This window comes from Trematomus bernacchii, unplaced genomic scaffold (assembly GCF_902827165.1).
Source record: "Trematomus bernacchii unplaced genomic scaffold, fTreBer1.1, whole genome shotgun sequence".
In the NCBI taxonomy this organism is placed as follows: domain Eukaryota; kingdom Metazoa; phylum Chordata; class Actinopteri; order Perciformes; family Nototheniidae; genus Trematomus; species Trematomus bernacchii.
The window spans coordinates 24,234,508-24,257,140 of NW_022987720.1; the positions used below are offsets into that span (position 1 = coordinate 24,234,508).

At 39.5% G+C, this 22,633-nt stretch overlaps 4 protein-coding genes across 4 annotated transcripts; 2 read left to right on the forward strand and 2 right to left on the reverse strand.

The window, feature by feature from the left end:
* Positions 1-6: 6 nt before the first annotated feature.
* Positions 7-2,595, reverse strand: aspdh (aspartate dehydrogenase domain containing). The gene is made up of 8 exons (XM_034142662.1): positions 2,552-2,595; positions 2,391-2,453; positions 2,152-2,296; positions 1,921-2,005; positions 1,617-1,766; positions 1,311-1,534; positions 1,093-1,232; positions 7-185 (listed from the first exon to the last, which is right to left on the reverse strand). The coding sequence occupies exons 2-8, from the start codon at positions 2,443-2,445 to the stop codon at positions 148-150; spliced, it is 837 nt and encodes a 278-aa protein (XP_033998553.1). The 5' UTR covers positions 2,446-2,453; positions 2,552-2,595; the 3' UTR covers positions 7-147.
* Positions 2,596-3,948: 1,353 nt separating this feature from the next.
* tmem86b (transmembrane protein 86B) lies at positions 3,949-6,337 on the forward strand. The gene is made up of 3 exons (XM_034142664.1): positions 3,949-4,253; positions 4,373-4,616; positions 5,443-6,337. The coding sequence occupies exons 1-3, from the start codon at positions 4,203-4,205 to the stop codon at positions 5,898-5,900; spliced, it is 753 nt and encodes a 250-aa protein (XP_033998555.1). The 5' UTR covers positions 3,949-4,202; the 3' UTR covers positions 5,901-6,337.
* hspbp1 (HSPA (heat shock 70kDa) binding protein, cytoplasmic cochaperone 1) lies at positions 6,169-10,582 on the reverse strand. Its single transcript, XM_034142663.1, has 8 exons — positions 10,418-10,582; positions 9,973-10,099; positions 9,258-9,471; positions 8,903-9,127; positions 8,135-8,290; positions 7,553-7,649; positions 7,352-7,463; positions 6,169-6,873 (listed from the first exon to the last, which is right to left on the reverse strand). The coding sequence occupies exons 2-8, from the start codon at positions 10,090-10,092 to the stop codon at positions 6,793-6,795; spliced, it is 1,005 nt and encodes a 334-aa protein (XP_033998554.1). The 5' UTR covers positions 10,093-10,099; positions 10,418-10,582; the 3' UTR covers positions 6,169-6,792.
* A 775-nt stretch (positions 10,583-11,357) lies between these two features.
* tufm (Tu translation elongation factor, mitochondrial) lies at positions 11,358-19,979 on the forward strand. The gene is made up of 10 exons (XM_034142665.1): positions 11,358-11,425; positions 12,024-12,070; positions 12,161-12,299; positions 12,435-12,601; positions 17,135-17,404; positions 17,554-17,686; positions 17,876-17,980; positions 18,115-18,266; positions 18,832-18,951; positions 19,530-19,979. Exons 1-10 carry the CDS (start codon positions 11,389-11,391, stop codon positions 19,698-19,700), a joined length of 1,341 nt encoding a protein of 446 aa, XP_033998556.1. The 5' UTR covers positions 11,358-11,388; the 3' UTR covers positions 19,701-19,979.
* Positions 19,980-22,633: the final 2,654 nt, after the last annotated feature.

Below are 22,633 nucleotides of genomic sequence, written 5' to 3' on the forward strand. Positions count from 1 at the left end.
CTCTTCTTTTCTTGTATGCATGCCGTTTATTGGAACACAAATTATGAGGGTCTGTGGGTTTTGAAGTTCTCAGTAACATATTGATCCAGTGACTCCGCTGATTCATGTGGATCTTCTTTCTGTGGGGATGTCGAGCTCTCCTCTGCTTCAGCACAAGTAGACTCGGCCACCGTGACCCTTGCAAACTGTGAGAGAACAAATCATAATAAGGGTTAAAAATAGGATTGATCACTACTCACATTACTTGCACACACACAAACTCAGGATATTTTCTGTACTTATGACCTAAAGTTATTTTACGACATTATGGCATTGTTTTCAACAGTATTCTGAGAAAGTACATTTACTCAAGTACAGTTTTAAGGTACTTGTTTTGCATTTAATGCAGCTTTATACTTCTACTATACGGTATTTCAGAGGGAACTGCTGTACATTGCTAAGGTTTGTTATTCAGCATTAGATGCCTCGGTATCACATATAGTAGAAAAACATCAGGAAATGAAGGAGTGGGAGATTTTTATTTTTAAGAAGCCTCAGGCCAGACTCAAACAGGAGACATAGTGGTTTCATTAAACTACCCCTGAAATATTGTTCTTTTTACTTAACGGATTCATTTAACAGACAGCTGTAGTTAATTGTTGGATCTCATATATTTATGAAATATTTTGTTGAAGATCAAACACTTTGTGCTTGTCACCCCTTACAAAAAGTAGTTTTGTTGCTTGAAGTTGATTTCTTTGTAAGAGAAAATGTTTGCAATTCTGGTAGCAGAACTTCTTTCTTTACATATACATTGAACAGCTCTTTTCTTGCTTTTTTTTATGTTGAGTCAAGTCAAGTACTATTTATTTGAATAGCCAAATGTACAAGTTTTACATGTGAGTCTTTTGTTTTCCTGGTTGGAACCTCTGTACTAATGTACCGACATATAAAGTATATCAGTAAAACGTGTCCATCTTCATATACTGTAGGTACATCAGTATAGTGATGGATTAATTCATCACTATTATCAATATCTATTCCAAAAAATGTCACTGTGTTTTTGGATTGGTATTTCCACTGAAGTAAACGATCAGACCATGTTGGACTCACCTAGTAAACTATTCCAGAAGGAGTTGTATGTTGCGCTGCCGGTTACAGCTCCCAGTTTGGCTGGGTTCCTCCTCACTGTGTGCACTGAGAAACCAGCTGGCCCAGTCACCTCCACCTCCACCACATGGAAGTCACTTAACCTGGAGGCAGGAAGAGGGATGACAAGTCAAGTAGAGCATCAAGATAGTCTGCATCAGGTAAATGTAGAAAAGACGTACGCTGTGTCGGACACTATCTCTCCCTGAACCCCAGTAAAGCCGAGTGTCCCTGCTGCCACTGCTGCTGCTGCCATGGTGTTTACATTGTTTGGAGCAAGTGGACACAACTCTGCCACTGAGCCTCTGAACAAGACACGCCTGCCCTCTCCCTCCGTCCAATCAGAGAGGACGTCTCCTGTCAGCCGGAAGCAGGATGGATGTTTGGACATTCTTATGAACAAAGCCTGAAAACAAGTTAGGAGGACACATTGTTTTGTCAGAACAAGCCTACATCTCCTTGCACCACAAACTCCACACCTGTTTTACCTTCAAGCCTCCACTGTCATTCAGCCTCTGGATGTCCTGGCCTCCCCATAATGCACCACTAGGGACGTAAAGTGTCCTACCATGCAGCTGAGCCGCCTGACGCAGCTTCTGGTTGAGATCAGGATCTGAGAGGGCAGAGGGAGAGCCCACCTGAGAGAAGGAGAAATACATGTACAAAAGAAGATGTGATTAATTGTTCAAACTTGTGTGAGAAAGTGTGTAAAATAAGCTTCCAAAAATGGTCTGTAAATCTGAAAATGCTTTTGCAACTATCACATCTCCCGCACAAACAGAAAAATCTTACCAACAAATGAGACTGAGCCAGGAACTGAATCCCCAAATCCTTCACTATCTGAGGATGGCACACCTCTACAATCACATCACATCGCCTGTAAAACACACATTTTAAATAAGTATTTTCAAAACATGTCATAGGGTATTAGTTGGATTTCTTCTGCTAGCAAAGAGATCATACAAACACGTTACAAGTGGTGTTCTGTGTATGGTTTCATATCCATGTTGTGTATGTTCGCACCTGTCTGCAAAGGATGATAGGTCACCGAGTATGAGTTCATCAGGAACTAAGCCTTTGAGCTTGTCAGAATTCCTGTTCCAAACAAAAGCCAGCGTGAGACCGAGAGGAGCTCCATCTTTAAGGATCCTCTCCACCAGGTACTGCCCTGAAGAACACACATGATACAATATTGAAAGGCATGAATATAACTGAGCAAAAGACTCATAAAGATGTATGAGATTGAGAGGGGGAGTTCACACCTAGATGTCCGTATCCTACAACTCCGATCCTTTGGGAGGGAGAACTGGTTGCCATGTCCTCTGCTGAAACAAAAAGTTAAAATCCTTCACCAACATGTCTGTTTTTGACCTTACTCCCTATCTTGACAAGTATACTACTTTCTATTTATCGCTGTACTCACAAGATAATCCTACAGCCCTGCAGAGTTGTGTTTCTCCCAACGTGAAGAACAACCAACAACTCCAGGAATTGTGGGTAAGCACAGTGCAAAGTTTGACTGAGAGAGGCCATAGTTAATCATTGTTAGTTCTCCCATGTGGGGTTTTATCACTGAGCTTGTCCTTCACATGTTCAACTCCAGGTGCATCCAGAATCTCTCCGTAAAGTGTATCAGAGAATGAAACACTGTGTGACGGATGAGGCAGAAATAAAATCTTGATTTGCATGTTTTTTTAAATACTTTTAACTCCTATACATTTATTTTACGGATGTATTTACCATTGACAGTGAGTGATTCTGGTTTAGACGTGTTTTCACAGTTCCTGCTTCTCCATGTGAAGATTTGCTGCTTTTGCTTTTGAATATTTTTTAAATATCTTTTGAATTTTTCCTGCAATGTGTTCTTTTACTCTTAATACTTTAATTACATTTTCAATATCATACATAAATACCAACCATACCAACCATGCAACCACTCTCGATGCATTTCTTTTACTTGTACTTTACAGTGTGCTATTAGTACTTTTACTAAAGTAAATAATCTGAATACTTTTTCCACACACTTTAGAATACGACCTCTTTGGACAATTTATATACTTATACAGGCTACAAAATGTAATACCTTGGAAAATGCCGTTTAATACTTTTTAAATACTTTTTAATAGCCTTAAAGGTGGGGTAGGTAAGTTTGAGAAACCGGCTCGAGATACACTTTTTGTTATATTCCATGGAATGCTCTTAACATCCCGATAGCAATGAATATCTTAAGTGCTTTGACAAAAATCCATAAAAAAAATGTCATCTGTGGAAGCCGTAGTACTGTAAAAAGCACGACCAATCATTTTAGCCGGCCCGGCTAAAATAACTGGATGGCCTACCTGCCTGTCAGCCTTCCATCTGTGCACAAACTTATCTCGTGCCCTCATTGGTCATGTGCGCGTCCATGTGTGTTGGAGGAGGGGCTCTGTAAGGAAGTAGCAGATTTCTTCCGGTTGTGTATTTTCAAATTCTAGCGCACTCGAGCTGGTTTCTCCAAAATTACCTACCCCACCTTTAAACAATGCACTGTGAAATACTTTTCTTTTATGAGATTATTATTTATTCACAAATACATACCGCAGTCAACTTTTTGCTTTCTAGTTATAGTTGTTGCAGAGATGAATAGTTAATTTTTCATTAGGTTTAGAAATATAATTCAACTACTAAAGAAGGTCCTTTTTCTGGGCCTTTCTCCAACAATAATGTGTCCATGCCAACAATCATGAGAAGTCAAAGATAGAGAACAACCTTTATTATATGAGTTTACTACTAATTCAACTTTGCCCCTTTTGTGTTGATGTCATCAATCCCAGCTGATGATGTTAAAGGTCAGTAGTTTGTCCATGAGAGGTGAAACAGGCAGAACATTGATTATCAGCGTACAATCAGACAGCAAAGGTCGGTACAAAGTTCATTTGTGTGAAATTCCAGCAGACTGAGAGAAGCAGCAGAGATTCCACACTGGAGGGAACAAGACGAGAACATCTGGATTTATGTGTCCGTAACAAAGACAGTAAAGACAAAAGAAAAAAGAAGACAGGTTCATCCAACTGAGACCGACTGACTGTGAGACGATGGACATCCTTGACACTCATGCCTACGACAGGCGGCAGAGGAGATACATGGTACCTACAAATCATTTACTCCCATTTACAGCTCCAACTTTCTGCATGTGAAATGGATAAATATGTCAAATTTCAACAAATGACCTGTCTCCTTGTTTGTTTCTTTCTTTCTCTGTCAGTCTTGTGCTCTCTTTTTCTCTCTCCTGCCTTTCTTTTTGTCCACAGCTTTGTACTTTTACCTGTGGACTCCTGACTCCACGGGGTCCATCATATCTGCAGCCGTCAAAACGGCCCCCGCTCTGCTGCTGGCGGCAGCCGTGCTGAGCTGGAACGGAGGTCAGAGTGTGCTGGGTGTGGTGGGAGGATTGGTCTGCTCTGCTGTGGGGGACTGGTGCCTGGTGTGGCCTGAGCATTTTCTGCACGGTAAGAGTTTGTTGGGGTATTTTAAAGATTTGAAATAAACAGTGGTGGAAGAAATACTCAGATTTTATACTTAGGTAAAAGTAACAATATCAAATTGTCTGAAACGCCTCCATTGGATTCCTTCTGTAACGCAGCCCTATTGGCTAGCACTCCAACACATTGTAAGTGATAAGCTAAGGGGCGGATGAGCATAATTGGGCCCATTTTAGTAAAAGTAGAAAGCCTTGGCATCAAAATATACTTAAAGTACCAAAAAGTAGTTCAATCATATATATTAAATTAGTGGATTGTGTTGTGTTCATCACAGCTGGTAAAGGTGGATACATTTGTAATTGCTTTCTTAACTGGTGCTGGATATCTTAACCTATAATTATATTATAATACGTTGTATAAATCAATAATCTGAACCTATAAAGCAAGTTAAGTGTTTCAATCATTTCAGTGAAGTAAAAAGTACAAAATTGGCTTCCAAAATGTAGTGGATTAAAAGTACAATAGTGCTTTGGGCTTTGAACGGACAAAACAAGACATTTTTAAACATCACCTTAAACATTGGGAAATTGGATAGACATGTTCACTATTTTATAGACCAAACAATTAATTAGTAATTAAAAGAATTGTAAATTGCAGCCCATCCGGTCAATAGTGAAATCTGTGCTAGGCCTAAAAGAGAATATAGGCCTATGTATGTGCAATGTCTAAAGCTATAAATGTTATTATAAAAATAATCCTAAACCTGGAAAGTTTTTGCAAGTATTTTTTTACTTGATATGTATCTAGTCATTAATGCATTGTTTGTCCTAAGCATCTCACGTATCTGTTGCAGGAATGGGAGCTTTTGCTGCGGCTCACCTGCTCTACTCATTCGCCTTCATCTCCAGCAATTATTCAGCATATTCCGCTTCCTCTTCCGTCGGTTTTCGTTTTCTGTATCTTATCCTTTTTATGATAGGAGGAGGTTTTTACATCTACATATTTCCATTCCTGCAGACAGCGCCAGACTCAGAGCTACTGGTTCCAGCTGTGGGGATCTATGTTGTTTTGATTGCTATAATGGGGGCATTAGCCATCAGATCCCGCCACACAGCAACCCTGTTGGGGAGTTTGTCCTTCATGGTGTCCGACCTGTCGCTGGCTCTGCAGATTTTCAAGGCGACGCCGCCAATGGAGTACGGTAATGCTCTTGTCATGGTGACGTATTATTCTGCACAGTTACTAATAGCTGTGGGCGATATAAAGGCAGTGGAGAACAAGGACGACTTTTCAAAATGGAAGAGGTCCTAAACAGCATTCATGAGGCATCCCTAGAGTCTGGGGTATCTCCATCAGCCTCGTGAATCCTAAAACTACCTATAAAACTTCATGTAGGTCTTATTAGTGTTTAATTTTAACACATTAAGTACAGGAAAAGAGGAAACTAGAAAGACAGTTCTCCTTTTTTTCCCAACACTTGATGGCTACTGGCTAATTTCAAACAAGTTATTAAACAGCAAGATATTTAAATACCACAGTTTACAATCAAAACTAAAAAAAGAAACTCCACATACATCAGTTTAGAATAATATCTGTATTCTCTTATATGTGCCAAAATATTTGAATTTTGTGTGACATCCATGTGTTTGTGTAAGTTGTGCCTGTGGTGACAAATGTGAGCTAACCATTATATGTATAAATACACAAATGGCTTTTGTAAATAATAAATAAATATGGTGAAACATGTTGACAATGATGTTCATAATTCTGAGTCAGGTTTTAAGAGACAATCAACTACAGTGACATGAAATACTTTAACTGCAAGACGTCAAACAAACCTAACTTACAACAATTAAATGAGTTACACATGTTACGAAACTCACTTTGGGATGTACATATTAACACATCAAACATAAAATACTTCCTATCACATGTGATGGTGAATGACATTTTGTTAGGTATTACAATTAGGATATGAAGAACAGAAAACACTGGACTAAAATAACAGCTGACTCAAAAAGGTATTTTCTATACATTTCACCTATTTACACAGTCAAATCCAGCCTTTGTGTGACATGCAAAAATATGGACAACATCTGTGGTAAGAGACAAAGATGTTACTGAACATCCACAAGCCACGATCATAAATGTTCGGTTACATCTTTGGACACTGATATCAAAAACCGGTGAGGTTATTTCGATTTCAGCGATCCATCCCATTGTCATCTGCCTGCGGCCCGTGGAAACACAAGCCCCTCAAACGCTCACAGAACTCAAGTTCTTCCTGTTAGAAACAAAAGAAGTGACTTTAAAAACTGGTTCATGGACAATTATTAAGCCAATTTATAAAATATAGATTTCTTTCCTGAAACGGCTATCCTTATTGTCCTAAAATTCCCTATTCACATATATACATTTATTAGTCCGGCAGTGGCTCAGTCAGTAGGGGCTTGGACAGTGAGCTGTAGGGTCGCTGGTTCAAGTCCCCGAACAGACTTAAAGTATGGAGTGTGGACTGCTACTTGGAGAGGTCCCAGTTCACCTCCTGCCCTGCCGTGGTGCCCTTGAGCAAGGCACCGGACATTTTTCCTCAACACTAGATTATGCAGCCATGCATTAGTAATTCTGTACATGAGAAAAACAACTGTGTCTCCATGTCTCCTTTCTTATGAAATAAAAAGTAAATTTAGCTCAGCTTCCTTGCAGTACATGGTTTCAGTTTAAATATATTTTTCAATTAGGCTCAAAGACAGATATATTACCTCACTCTCTTCTTTTCCTTTGAGCTCCTTGAATCGCTGTTTGAGTAATTCCTCCAGACCCAGAGCAGGAGTACTGCAGTCTTTGAGGCCCTTCGGACACTCTTCCACCAGACTACACAGACCAGACACAAGAGGGTATCGTTAATAATGTGAAGCATAAATGTCAAAGTGTGAGGAAGTAAGGTAGAGAGTGTTTCTTACCAGCAGAGGGCGCCGAGCACGTGTTCATGGACAGGTGAGTGAGGTGTGCGGAGAACAGATACCAGCTGCTGAACCATTCCCATGGAGACAACTGTGTCTGTAGGAAGGAAAACAGACAGACCAAAGTTAAAGAAACTACTTTACAAAGTCAGCGCTATAATGCTTGTCACACTGCATATGTTTTTTACATGTGGTTCATCAAGGTCATGATGAGGTGGTTTGAGGGATTTTTGTTCATTTTTATCAAATCCTGAGTGGTCAAAAGTATTACATTTAATACCAAATCTTGGTATAAAAAAAAGGTACTCAACCGAACATATAACATAATAGAGCTTGGGGATAACCATCAAATACTTTATCGTTATGTTCTAAGCTCTTATAAGTCTAATCTTTAAATATTTGAATAGGAGCCTAAACAAAAATATCTTATTACAGATTTATGACTAGTATAAATATTCAGGTTCACAGTCATCAGATGATATTCATTACTTATATGTGGCATAATGTTGTAGTGCTATCTCCCCCTTAAGATCTTTGTTTTATTTTGACTCCATTCTGTCCCCATGCCTCTCTTCTCCGTACCTTTCTGTTCGGGTTCAGCCATCAGCAGGTTGAGCAGAAGAAATGCAGACTTGGTCCTGAGCTTCTCGTTGTCCGACTGCATCCCTCGCATCAGCACAGAGTAACCATCGTTGGATAAGAACTCCTTCAGTCCTTCCTCCTGTTCTCGAACCAGACCTAAAGTCACAACAGGATACAGTTAAAATGTTGTTGTGAGGGGCACTGTTTCCTCAAGGTTTGTACGGCTTTGTAGTGTTCAAATTCAAGGCCCTCCAAGGTAACAAAAATAGGAAATCTCATGAAGCCGATGTATACACTATAAATGCAAAATTAAGTAACACAGTTTTCCATTTCTGTATTCACTTTGTTTATTTAATAAGCTTTGGAGATTACATTTTATTTTTGATAATGATTATTTAAAGCTAAGCTAGATAGTGTGGGACACCAGAAAGACATTTTTATGAAAACCAATCATTTTGTAAATGCAACACCAGATTAGTAGTAACTAATTACTTCTATTACTAAGATAACTCCTAACCTTAAAAACATGAAAATTAACATAAAATGAAGCATTTTCCCAACTTTCACAATACTTTGCTGATTTAAAGTATCCTAAAAGTCAAGCGATTACAATCTAGACTGATCGCTTTGATCTTTCAATTCTGTCAGCAACACAATTAAGGCTTGTAATTAAACTTTTTTATAATTTATAATTTCCCAGTTTTAAGTATACAGTTTTGAGAATTAACTGCCTTGTAGTGGATTCTCCTCTCTGTCTTAGATACTCACACGACACAGCGTAAAGGGCCTTCACTCTGACGGTGGGGTTGGGGTCTGAGTCCGTCAGCTGCAGCAGCTTCGGCAGCGCCCCGAGTTTGAACAAGTGGATCTGCACCTGCGGCATGTTCTGGGCACAGGAAGCGATGAGATGGGCAGCGCGCCACCTCAGTCCACTTCGGGAATGACACAGATACTGGGAGATGCTCAAATCCAGTCCGCCAAGAGTCATTAGGTCTGTGAAGAACAGGAAGAAGACACACAGTCAGGATAGAGCACACAAATAGTATTTCATTCATAACCTCTTTGTAGCTGTAACATCTCATCTAAAGAAAAAATGTAAACTCTAATGGTGTTAATTACAAACCTCGAGCATTGTCCAAATTCTCACACAACTCTGACAGTATATCAAAGATTGATTCCCGCTCATCTTCATCTTCTTCGCCCCGTTCCTCCTCTCCTCTCTCATTCTCAACATCTCGCTCGTGTTTTAAGACTTCCAAGCACTTCTTAATTTGCTCCACTTCATCCATCTGTCCTTTGCAGACTTCTGCGAGCGCACCTTTCAGCCACAGTTTCCTCTGGAAAAAGAAAGACAGAAGTACAAAAATGTTTCTCGGTTTTCTTTGATGCATTTTCGAACACACAAGTATCCCAACGGAGAAATAGAACCCAAAATATATTATCAAAAAGAGAAGAAACTCACTTTTAATCATTAAATAAACAAATAGTTGTATTAAATAGTGTTATTAAATCATGGTTTAAAGAATGCACATTTGTTCTTACACCAGGTATGTCTGTTGATAATTGTGTATGCATCTTTTTGGTATTTGTTATTGTTTTTCTCCCTTCCTTATTCTATTAAAAACTCAAGTATAAGGTTAAAGGTGTTGAAAGTCAGTGTTTGCTGCTCCTTGTGAATAGATGTATGGTACAATTATGGTAATTAAATTAAATTGACCCAATTAGAAAGTCTGACCTTGGACTTAGCAAGGTGTTGGGGTGTAAGGGTTTCTGTTCAAACCCTTCTCAAGGTTTAAATATATAGTTAACACAAACATAATATAGTAAGAGGCCTTTACCTCCTCTGACATGGGCTCAATAGGAGAAGGTCCCTCTGCGGCTGAACCAGCATCCACAGCCAGCTGCAAAACCCCCCCTAGGTTCTGGGGATATCTTTTTGGCTGTCTGTTTTCTGCCATTATGGAGCTGAGGAGAAAAACATTTTCTTTATGTATTCAATTACATATAATGTTTTGGAGTAAGCCCATCTCTTTTTGTGAATATTACATTTCCCTATAAAAACGAATTTACTGTACAAAAAAAACTAAATCTGCGTCCATACTATCATAATATCAGCCACAACTCGATTCAGAAATGACGTACAGAACAGAAGCCCAAACATAGAGAGCAAACCCATTTAACTCTCAAGATGCTAACATTGAGGGCAGTCACTGTTGTTGAGCTTTACACAACTAGCGTTATAAAATACATCCATACATAAGCCTTAAACTTAACACACTTTACCTTTACAAGCGTCCTTTAAAACCGTGTTGGATGTACTCACAGGGTGTTTTAGAAACAAGATGACTCCCCTTTAAACAAAGTAATACGAATGCGCCAGAACATTCTAGCTAACACGAGTGTAAGGAGGCTGCCATGCTGTACCGTAAAACTTGTACCAAATGGGCAAGCTGAATTGTGTGTTTTTTTGCCGAACTACTTTCTTCAGCCCAAAGTCATTTCAGTCTTTACGATTTGTAAAAAAAAGTCATTCATTCAGAATTAAATTATTCGTAAATGAAGCGTAATTCAAGCTGTTTTTGAGAGGCAGAATACCAAACTCCACTATATTTCCGTGTTTACGGTAAATATGTGACGTTTATATGCAAGACGTTCAAAGAGTATCAGTCCAAGAGAGGAGTACCTCCACTCAGATTACCCAGAAACGTTTCTGTCAAAACCCCAGCTGGCTCCACAGTAGGAAATACAATTATCTCAATAAACATTACCAAAGAAATAATAAAGCACTTTTTCAAACAGATTTTCTCTCTATCTCCTACGGGTGTCCTAAAACGTTCAGTTTGACAATTTTTCTTATTAAAGGGATTTAATAAGTAATTATTTGATTTGTATTATACTAGCATTATTAGTAACTATATAGTGGTAGTACTCTATAGCTATTAATTATACTGTTTTACAGAATTCACATTTATGATGAAACGCTATTTTGTCTGCTGCTAAAGACGACAACTTTGGAGCCGATGAATGTATGGTTTATGGATCAGCAGCTACAGTGATTAAAACTGTAGTTTAGTACATGCTAAAGCCCTGAGAACATGTTTTCTTCGCATTCCCATCTAAATACAAATTGCTCTGGAAACAATGGCAAGAAGAAGAAGAAGAAGAAGAAGAAGAAGAAGAAGAAGAAGAGTTTCGGAGCTGGCCATTACTCTCTTGATTTGGTTGACCGTCTTTGATTTGTCTAGCTATCCAAGATGGCGTCGTTGGTGGGATTGCGCGCATGTTTCTCCGGTAAAATTATTTAATGATGTTGTAGTAACCTACTCTTTATGCTTTTTGGTAGTGTATTTGTCTATATCAACTTGATCTGTTCTGCACTTGAGATAGTATCTTGTTTGCGTTTGTAGAAACCTAATCTATCATGATAAAAAGCGATGCTGATGACTCTTTTGGATCGCAGCGCAAGGTCACGTTATCCGGTATTAGCTAACGATACAGCTAGCAGAGGCTGAGAACTGAGTGAGAAATTATGATTGAAACCTATATTATAAACTACTATAAAGCTGGTGGAACCCACTATTTGAATAAAAAGCAGTAGATTGACACAGAGTCTTCTGGTTCATCGGGGTTAATGGCTTGATGTCAGCTGCTGCAGAGCTCGTTTTAGCTACCTGATGTAACTTTATTTAAATGTAATCTACAGTGATATTACTATCAAAAAAGACTGATGAATTTGGTTCAATGCAGGTACCAACATACATGCTTATAAAACAATATTTACGTGTTTTTCTATTTTCTTTTTTAAATACAATGACAATGATGATCCGGTCATCATTGATTAAGAGATAATCAAAATGTATATTTACTTATATTTGTATCCCCTCTTTAGCCCTACAGCTGACTTCGCCGAGCCTCCTGCACAGCTCCATTAGATTGGTGAGTGAATGTAAATTCACACAGTTCTACCGCCTGTTTAACATTTTATTTTGCAATTTTATAACACCTGTGTGTGTCTTTGAATTCTAGTCTGCTGTGCCCCTTTGTCGGAGGACCTTTGCTGTAGAGGTGAAGAAGACATACAACAGAGACAAGCCCCATGTAAACATAGGAACAATTGGCCATGTGGATCACGGAAAGACCACCCTGACTGCAGCCATCACAAAAGGTAGAATAATTGATATCCTAACTTTTGATCTGCAGACTGAATTTGCAAATGACGAAAAGTCAAGACCACATTTTTCTAGTGCTGTGGTACAAAAAAATCATAAATTTGACCTTGGTGTCTTTTTTCTGTCCTCAGTGCTCGCTGAAGCTGGTGGAGCTTGCTTTAAAAAGTACGAAGAAATTGACAATGCCCCAGAGGAGAAGGCCCGAGGAATCACCATCAACGCCTCTCATGTAGAATACACCACAGCCAACAGACATTACGCTCACACGGACTGTCCTGGTCATGCTGACTACGTCAAGGTAATATACTCTATTTATACCAGACACCGGAAACTAGAGCTCGTGCTATACAACCAATATGGTTGAATATCACTTATGCTATACTCAAAAGCTAATATATATATATATATACCGTATGTAACCCACATATGTGTACATGCTCAAACCTCATCTGCACCTTAACTACTCTTTGCAATTCTGGGTTGCAAGAAGACTGCTTGAAAATAATAAACATCTTTGTATAATAATCTAATGTATTGCCCATACCTAAAACAAACATGACTTAGAAAGTGCTATTCATCAGAATCCTTGTTTCTCCTTAAGCATTTACAACTAACTATGCTAGGGCTGTGCGATTATGGCAAAAATCATAATCACGATTATTTTGGTCAATAATTGATATCACGATTATTAACCCTTAAGAGTATTTGTTCCTAAGGCCATAAAATGCCACCTTCACAAAAACTGCTATAAAATTATGATATATTCATATTTATTTCCACTTTGAAAGAGTCAGTCTTTTAAAACTACTCCAGCCTGACATACACATATGAAATATGAATTATATTTTGGGGATTTTAACCCTTTAAATGCCAGTTTGTTGAAAAAAACTCCACAGTTTTTTTTATTGAAAAAAACTAGAATAATTTTCAGAAAATACATTTCAAGGAATATTTGATTATTGTTATTATTAGGTCCCTAGATTGGTCAATGATTGGCAGCGACATTGATTTGAATGCATTGTTATTTTTTTTGCAGTGTTAGATTTAAACAAAAACTCACACTCGTGTTCCTACGGCCAGAAAATGCCACCCTCACAAAAACTGCCATAAAATTATGATATATTCCTATTTTTTCCCACTTTAAAAGAGTAAATCTTTTAAAACTACTCCAGCCTGACTAAAATGAATAATACAAGATCATTTTGAACCAGAAAAACATTTATTTTACAAAGATGAACATTGAATGAACACTGTGAGAGTTCAGCTCAGGTCGAGCAGGGGCTGCAAATGGACAGACTGTGGTCCTTGCATATGAATTTCCCACATTTGCAGCAGGTGCTGCAAACTCTTCTGTCCATGCAAAAGTGGCACTGCCTCCTGCTCTTCCGTTCACTGATGAGGGACCTGCAGCAGCACCCTGCAGATCTGACACCATTGTTGCAGCGGCTGATGAGCGGGGAAGGCGCCCTCTCTTCTTGATGTGTGGGGTCACCAGCATTTCTCCCACCTCTTCAATGAAGAGCCTCCTCCTGTACGGTTTCTGCTGCTGCCAGGATGGCTCGATTGATGTCCACAGGACGTAGGCGTTGTAATGGGAAATGTCAACCAGGTTGTGGAAGAGGGCAAGTGGCCAGCGATTTGTAGGTGGCAACAACCTAACAAAAACATAAAAGCCAATTTGAATACATGATTCCAAGCATTTTCTCTCATGATGCAAATATTAATTATTTTATAGGAAAATGCTCACTTGAAAAAAACCTACATATATTTCAGACAAGAATATAAGAGTAAGAATACATGTGTGTGTGTAACTGATGCCTAATGGCACCTACCTTATCAAGGTTGTCGACACCTCCTTTGCATCGGTTGTAGTCTTTGATTATGACTGGCTTTCTCTTCATTTCGTCGCTTACGTCTGGACTGCGGTGTTTCGTGCTTAGAAGCAGCACATTCCTGCCCCGTCGAGGGATGTAAGAGACCAGTGTGTGGGTCTTCGTAAAGGCAAAGGTGGAGGAGAGGATCACTCTCGCTCTTGCCTGGAGCAAAATAGGGGGAAGCTCAGGCTTGTTTCGGCGAATTGTGCCAACCAGGGCCAGTTCTCTCCTGAGCAGCTCCTCAGCCAGTGCGAAGGACGTGAACAAATTGTCACAGGTAATGATGTGTACCTGGAGCCCCTCTGTCATCTCCAGGACCACCCTCATCCCCTGGTTGACTTCAGGACGACTGCCAGCTGCTTTGCCTGTATACACCTGCAGTCTCCAGGCGTAGGATGATTTTACATCAGTTTCCCCAAATCTTTATACCGTATTTGGCCGGCTTTTTTGGCATGTACTGCTTGAAGCTGCACCTGCCTCTGAATGGGATGAGCTGTTCATCCACGCAGACGTCGCTGAATGGGCTGAACAGCATCGGCAGGCGGTGCGTCCACATATCCCAGACTTTGCTGAAGGCAGCCAACTTGTCATCACGGCGCCGCGGTCGGGATAGCTTGTCGTCGAACCGCAGTGTTCGGCTGATTTGGTGAAACCTCTTGTGGGACATCGTGGCTCGGAAAATGCTCCGTCCCGATTTCTCACTCCAGAGGCTGAGGGTCGATTCATTTTTTGACCTGTAAACACCGGCCAAAATGAGCAGCCCCACGTAAGCCTGCAGTTCCTCTGTGTCCATATCTCGCCACTCTGCAATTGACCGTCTCCCATGCAGGTTTGTCATGGACACAATACGCTGCAGGATGTCATCTGTCAGCAGCAGTGCAAAGCTGGATGCCGGGTCACTGATTCGGGCGACAGCATAGTGTGTTGGTCCCGGGATCAAACTTCTGGCTGCTGGGACGTAGCGGAGCTTCTCAGTGTTTGTGGGAGACCAAAACATTTTTTGAAGTCCATCCTGCAGCTGCTTCCTCCAACTCCCCTCCGCTCTCAGTTTCAGATGAGTCTGAGTTGGACTCTAGCTGGTCTGTTCCCACCTCTGAGGCGTCCTCCGTGGACTCTGAGGCCTCTTCTGTGTCAGCCTCAGAGTCCACGGAGGAGGATGAGGAGCCATCCTCGCAATCAGAGTGCATGATGATGTCCAGAGCTTCCTGTGTGCTGTAATGCCTTGCCATCTCCAAAAAGACTACTCCTGCACTAATAGTAATACTTATAACCATGGCTGCAGTGCACCTGTATAAACAACCTGAGCGAGAACCAAAACAAAGTCCAATTTTGTTTTGGTTCTCGCAACTCATTGTTTTTATTATTGAATTAGATTATTACGCAGTGTGGCCTTCTAAGAGAAAAGTATTTTGAAGTTGGACACACACACACACACACACGCACACACACACAAACACGCACACACACAAACACGCACACGCACACACATACCATTATCCAACATCAAAAGCGACACACACATATCATTTCAGTAGCAAGTGACCCTTACAGAAAACAGTAAAAAGTGTGACATTTTGCTGCAGGCTTCAAAGGGTTAAAATTATCGCCATCTTGTAGACAAATGTAAAAATTGAAAATTGAAAGCTAGAAGTCCAAAATGAAGTTTGAGCAATATTCATTCAACACAGCCAAAATGGCATGAACATGAAAACCCGAATGGCTGAAAAATGGCCCCAGGGACTCTTAAGGGTTAAAAACGATTATCCATTTACTTTGAAAACATCCATTTATTGAAAAAGAAATTTGAACAGTATATTTTTAACTGTTGATTACCCTGAACTTTAAGTATAATTCAACTGGAAAATCAATACATTTTTTTTTATAATAATCGTTTTATTTCGATTACGTTGTTTTCGTAATCGTTGCAAGCCAAAATCGTAATCGAGATTAAAATACGATTACAGGGTGTCCGCGGGGTCTTAAAAAGTATTAAAAGTTGATCAATCAAATTAGCGAAAATTAAAGGTGGGGTAGGTAATTTTGGAGAAACCAGCTTGAGTGCGCTATAATTTGAAAATACACAGCCGGAAAAAATCTGACACTTCCTTACAGAGCCCCTCCTCCAACACACACGAACGCGCACATGACCAATGAGGGCACGAGATAAGTTTGTGCACAGATGGAAGGCTGACAGGCAGGTAGGCCATCCAGTTATTTTAGCCGGGCCGGCTCAGATGATTGGTCGTACTTTTTACAGTACTACGGCTTCCATAGATGACATTTTTGTCAAAGCACTTAAGATATTCATTGCTATCGGGATGTTAAGAGCATTCCATGGAATATAACAAAAAGTGCATCTCGAGCCGGTTTCTCAAACTTACCTACCCCACCTTTAAGGCTATTAAAAAGTATTAAAAAAGTATTAAACGGCATTTTCCAAGGTATTATATTTTGTAGCTTGTTTTCAAGAAGTATATCAATTGTCCAAAGAGGTTGTATTCTAAAGTGTGCCTGAATGTAATCATTGCGTAGGTGTGTAGTGTGATTCTGTGTAGTTTATTTATGGCATCCCGTTGGATTTGACGTCATCTGAACAGGACTTTGCACGCTCACTGCTTGATAGCGCGCGAAGGTCCGTTTACGCCGGTTGTTAAACAACATCGTTATGGGGAAATGCAAGTTTGCGTCCAAATGGTTGGAAGATAAGGAGGAAGGACAATCAATACTGTATATAGTCAATGTGAGGTAGAGTGTGTCGCCAATGTAACCGGTTAAAACTCGAAGTGGCGATGAGGTCTTAAAATGTATGAAAAGGGTCTTAAAAAAGGTCTTAAAAGGTCTTACATTTCACTTCAGGATTCCTGCATATACCATGGATTAATTGCACAGCCCTAAACTATGCACTATATAAGTACTCAGAAACATAATGAATTACACCTACGTCTTTTCTTTCTCAGAACATGATTACAGGCACAGCCCAGATGGACGGCTGCATCCTGGTGGTGGCGGGCACCGACGGCCAGATGCCTCAGACACGAGAGCACATCCTGTTGGCGCGGCAGATTGGCGTCGAGCACGTTGTTGTTTTCATCAACAAAGCCGACGTTGTGGATGACAAGGAGATGCTGGAGCTGGTGGAGATCGAGATCCGTGAGCTGCTCACAGAGTTCGGATACGATGGCGACAACGCACCAGTTGTGATCGGCTCGGCCCTCTGTGCCCTGGAGGTGAGGGGGAGGACTGGCAGTAACCTATTTTAGGGTTAAGATAAAACTACGCTTATATACCGATGTAACCCACTGTTTAATTCACTTGCAGTTTTGAGTCTCTGATGAGAAGTGTCTTGACTGAATTATTTTTGTTTTGCTCTTCCCAGAACAGAGAGCCTGAACTCGGTGTGAATGCAGTGTTGAATCTGCTGGAGAAGGTGGACGAATACATCCCACTGCCCAAAAGAGAGCTGGAAAAACCTTTTCTCCTCCCCGTTGAAGGAGTGTGTTCAATCCCAGGTATGAAAAACTCAAGAAATGCAACATGAACACTGTCTCAACGCAGAACTTAAAATCTAAATTCAGTTGAGGGGAGCCTTACTGTTAGCGTTTTTTCTTGTAATAAGCGTATATCTTAAATGTGTATTCCTGTATTAAGTCAAAAAATTACATTCTCCTAATCTGAGTTTTATCGATTGTGTCTTTCAGGCAGAGGCACAGTGGTGACAGGCACTATGGAGAGGGGGGTCATTAAGAAGGGAGACGAGTGTGAGTTTGTGGGTCACAACCGCAGCTTCAAGTCGGTGGTTACAGGTGAGTGAAAGAAAGAAGCAACAGAAAGACAGAGGAGGAACTCCTTTGCTTTTAACAAAAATATAATATACTGTACGAGATTCGGTATATACAAATGATTTTCACCTTTCTGTCCGTCCTTTTATTTTGCTCAGGTATCGAGATGTTCCACAAGTCTCTGGATCGGGCGGAGGCAGGAGATAATCTTGGCGCTCTGGTTAGAAGTTTGAAGAGAGAGGAGGTCAGGAGAGGGATGGTGATGTGCAAACCAGGATCCATCATGCCTCACAGGAAAATCCAGGCCCAGGTATGCCCAATAATACTGGCCGATACTTTCTACCGCTGTAATGGTATATATTTTAAACGGACGTTGTTCTGTAAAGTAAATTAAGTATTGGTTCAAAATACCCATACCATACTTCATCACATTATTTCAGAGATCAAAAGTAAAGACTCAAAATGGAACTCATTTTTTCCAGAAAAATTGAAGTTGTAATGTTGCTAAGAGAAGACTTTTCCTGCAGTATTTGCTCATCTTCCATTCAAACAAAACAGAAACCACAATGCAATGCTCTTTTTCTGATTCAAACAGCAGCTTGATTTGCAAGGTTATATACGAATAATGCCATAATCACAAATTCACACACGAATATTTACTGTGGTGGAAACAGTTCTGGTGGAGACATTTCTACCATTGAATGATATATACGGACAGAGCCGACATCGATTCATCTAAATGGCTATTTTAAAACTGTTGACGGGTCAATAGTCCCTTTTTAGTTTTTGTGATGTTATTATGAAATGCATTACTCACTGTTTCCACTGATTGCAGCTCTGATGTGTGTGTGGTGTTTGTGCTTCCTGTGTTGCAGGTGTATATTCTGAGTAAGGAGGAGGGAGGCCGACACAAACCCTTCGTCACCAACTTCATGCCCCTCATGTTCTCTCTGACCTGGGACATGGCCTGCAGGGTCACTCTGCCCGTGGACAAGGTTTGTGTGTTTCAGTAAAACCATGTTTGTCGAATAGAGTTTAAATTCCATCCCTAAGAGTTTGCTCAGCTAGTGTCTGTAAACAAGGGCAAACAACTTTATGATGTTTTCTAATCTATGAAACCAGCATCTCTGTTTACATATGGATTAGAAAAGTTATGCTAAAAAGGCTTTGACCTGTAACACATTTATATTTTTTTACATTTTCAGTAAAAGTTGTTAAAGGTAGTATTGAATGCATAACTGTTTTATTACCAAATATGGCATACAACCATTTATATATATCATAAGGAAAGGCAAGATATGTATATAGTGCATTTCAACAACAAGGCAGTTCAATATGCATACAAATGACCTAATGTTCATAAGTGAACAACATTTGATGTTGATTAGTTATCAGAAGTCAACATTTTCTGATCCCAGTTTTTAAAATGGGAACATTTTCTGACATTTTATAGAGCAAACAACTAATCTATTTCTCTGCAATAAAAAAAATCTATTAGTTGCAGCCTTAGTAAACAATGTAGTGCAACAACAGGGTTTTCTAGGACAATAATCAATCTCTCTTCTTCCTTCAGGAAATGGTGATGCCCGGGGAGGACACCTCCTTGACGCTCACGCTCCGTCAGCCGATGGTCCTGGAGAAAGGCCAGAGGTTCACTCTGAGAGACGGAAACAAAACCATCGGCACCGGCCTGGTCACAGACATCCTGGCCGTTACAGATGAGGACATTTACAACTGGGGCTGAAAAATTAATTCTGCACAGAGGACAGGGCTGGGGGGAGGGGTCACTGGGGAGGGTCAGGGAGGAAGGGTCTGCGGTTTTCTGTGTTTGGTCAAATCAAATCATTGAAGAAATATACAAATACAAACCCATGCACAAACCTAAAAGACTGTGAGGAATTCATGGCTCTGTTGTGCAGGTTCACCCATCCAAAATACCTGAAATGTAAAACGCTGTCTTTATGTTAAAAGGCCACACTGTCAAAACTATGTCATTTATGTAATAAAAATGTATTTAAAGAAAGAAAGTAATCAATCTTTTGTTTTGTGGTTTTGGCTATCGCTAGCCAGGTGATCAAAAACAAATAGTCAAAAGATATCGTTACATTTGTTGCAAAATGTTATGCCTGCTCCTTAGATTTAAAATGTATTCTATGAAAAATGGACTATGATGTTTGCATGTTACAAGAACAATGAGCCACATGAGGGCAGCAAAGAGGTTCAGTTCAGTTCAGTTGGTATAGTTCTGCTGTCAACATTATTATTAGTCTTCATAAACACAATTCGAGGGTTACTCGCAGTAAGTTTCTCAACTATATAGATTTTTGTGATCTTATTTTGCTTTGTCTATCTGTTTCCGATCTCTTCTCCATCATTTATTTGACGGGCTGTTTCAGGTCAGATAAAGGATTCCTTTCCAAAGATGTTTCATATTTACTTAAAATGTAAAAATAAATCCCAAGTAAAATATAATTGGTTATTGTGAGGAACATAAATGATGAACTTAAATATAGTGTAGTTTTGATACTTCCTACACCCTGCTCCATTCACAGTCTTTTCAGTAAAGGTTCTGAAATTGAGTAAGAAGAAATAAGTATTCGGTTTAAACATTAAATCCACTAATTCAACATTGACGAATGTAACCAACACAACTTCCCACAGGAAGAGAGAGACACACAGAATCAGCCAGAGAGAGAGAAAACCGTGTTGCAGCCATTGGAGTTCTTCATACATCTTAATTGTTTTCTGAGGTGTAGCGTCCTGCACATCATGTCAGAGTGATTTTTCCATGCTGACCCTAGTGGTGTTTGTGTGTGCGCTGATTATTCGGTGTCCTCTCTGCTCGTCCATCTCAAGCAGGAAGTTCTCCAGTTGCTCTGTGTTTGCTGGAGGTATTTGAGTCATGCCTCCTGAAATCCAATCAGCCTGTTGCTGTAATCAAATACTGAACGTCTGCAGGAGTCGGGCTGGAGCTGCGAGTAAATACTGAGTGATGTGCTCAGCTGGAGCGTGAATGTTTCCATGAGCGAAATAACTTGAAGCAATAGAGGATCAGACAGTAAACACTAGTGTACCACTACACATGGATACTGGCTTTAACTGGAGAGCGGATTCAAACCAGTGCTCAACCTGAGACTGATATTTGTCATGACACATAATGGTCACATTAGGATAAATTACATTGTCAGCTTTCTACATCATCGGTTTGACTGCCTGAAAAGTTCAAGAAAAGGTATTGCCTTTAAGTAGAGTATATAAACAATTAAAAGTTATAATAACACAATATATTGTAGCTGAAAACAGTTGTTATGTCTTCATATAATACTTGTCAACAGCCATAACTACTTAATAGATTATGAATGAAATCAGAGGTGGAATAAGTTGCTTTTTCATAAATACAAATACAATAGTGTAAAAGCCGTTCATTAGTCCTTATAATATAGCAGAATTTTAGATAATTAAAATATTATTAACATAATCATTCATTCTAATAATCATATTTATTCATGAAATGTCAAAATATCCATTATACAAAAGCAGATCATAGTTTATTAACAACTTTAAAGTTGCCCTCCAAATAATATTTTTAGGGGATAATAAATCTGTTCTATAATAAGGACAAGTTAATGTGTGTAATTATACATAATCAAACATCATTTTATACTATTAAAACACTTAAAACGACACTGTATCTGCTTTTGACTAAATATTAGTGTGTTACCAATGCATGCGTTTTATTGTGTTATTTGTATTATATTATAATATCTGTTTTATAATTCCTATACACTTAAGTTTACTAGGGTCTTTAATGCTGATTCCGTAATGTGCACAGACAACATTTTATCATTGATTGTTTATGGAAGCAAAAGCTATTCACACTGTCTCCATGGCATTGTGTAACTTCGGACAGTTAGACAGCCGTTTAAATTAAACTCTAGTCCACCCTGATTTCTGAAACCATTTTTCCTCTGTCACATTTTCCAAGTCAAGGCGAGTTCTTCCATCTTCCATTCACAAGTTCCCTTCTCTAACCTTTGAGCTGTCCACACAACCACACCTCTCAGAAGAATAACACTGCACTGCCCTAACTCTCTGAATCGGCTGTGAGTGGAAAGGGAAACTGAAATATAATATCACCAAGAAGTTCAGTTTCCTTCACTTGTTCTGTCCTGAAGAGAAGTCACGCCCTTGCCTCCAGTACGACAACATTTGAAGCTTACTTCCAGGAAATCTAATCATTGATTCTCATTCCCCAACACACTGACAAAAGCTGATCAAAATGTTTTTTACATCAGTCTTTCCTTAATGAATACTTCCTGTCAGAAAATAATCAAGTCAAACGGCCAAAATATCCAATTGACATGTTTTAGTAAGCTTATCTGTGACAATAATTAACCACAACAAAGCATGTAGAAGGTATTTAGCAACAACCAAATATCAAAACTGCACCAGAAAGACATTGGCAGCGCTTCATCCATGCATGTTTATTTGCAGACGGAGCAATTTAAAATAGATTTGACTTTGGGTTCTGTTGGGGTGAATAAATATATAGTGATGGTGAATCATATTTAGTGATGTTCATCAATCAAGCAATTCTATAATTCCAGTGAGTTAATTAGTCGAATCAGGAGCTACAGGGTACTATCTTGTCTTTCTTTATCTTGTTTTGTACAACGT

Bases quoted from the DNA above. Each gene is read 5' to 3' on its own strand.
- aspdh (XM_034142662.1), bottom strand. From the start codon at position 2,445: ATGGCAACCAGTTCTCCCTCCCAAAGGATCGGAGTTGTAGGATACGGA. The intron at 1,767-1,920 runs GTAAGATTTTTC...TCCTTCTCTCAG, and splicing joins TGGCTCAGTCTCATTTGTTG to GTGGGCTCTCCCTCTGCCCT. The intron at 1,233-1,310 runs GTACGTCTTTTC...TCCTGCCTCCAG, and splicing joins GAGATAGTGTCCGACACAGC to GTTAAGTGACTTCCATGTGG.
- tmem86b (XM_034142664.1), top strand. From the start codon at position 4,203: ATGGACATCCTTGACACTCATGCCTACGACAGGCGGCAGAGGAGATAC. The intron at 4,254-4,372 runs GTACCTACAAAT...TTTCTCTGTCAG, and splicing joins GGCGGCAGAGGAGATACATG to TCTTGTGCTCTCTTTTTCTC. The intron at 4,617-5,442 runs GTAAGAGTTTGT...TATCTGTTGCAG, and splicing joins GCCTGAGCATTTTCTGCACG to GAATGGGAGCTTTTGCTGCG.
- hspbp1 (XM_034142663.1), bottom strand. From the start codon at position 10,092: ATGGCAGAAAACAGACAGCCAAAAAGATATCCCCAGAACCTAGGGGGG. The intron at 8,291-8,902 runs GTGAGTATCTAA...TTGTGACTTTAG, and splicing joins GGCCCTTTACGCTGTGTCGT to GTCTGGTTCGAGAACAGGAG. The intron at 7,464-7,552 runs GTAAGAAACACT...TGGTCTGTGTAG, and splicing joins GTGCTCGGCGCCCTCTGCTG to TCTGGTGGAAGAGTGTCCGA.
- tufm (XM_034142665.1), top strand. From the start codon at position 11,389: ATGGCGTCGTTGGTGGGATTGCGCGCATGTTTCTCCG. The intron at 12,602-17,134 runs GTAATATACTCT...TTTCTTTCTCAG, and splicing joins GTCATGCTGACTACGTCAAG to AACATGATTACAGGCACAGC. The intron at 18,952-19,529 runs GTTTGTGTGTTT...TTCTTCCTTCAG, and splicing joins TCACTCTGCCCGTGGACAAG to GAAATGGTGATGCCCGGGGA.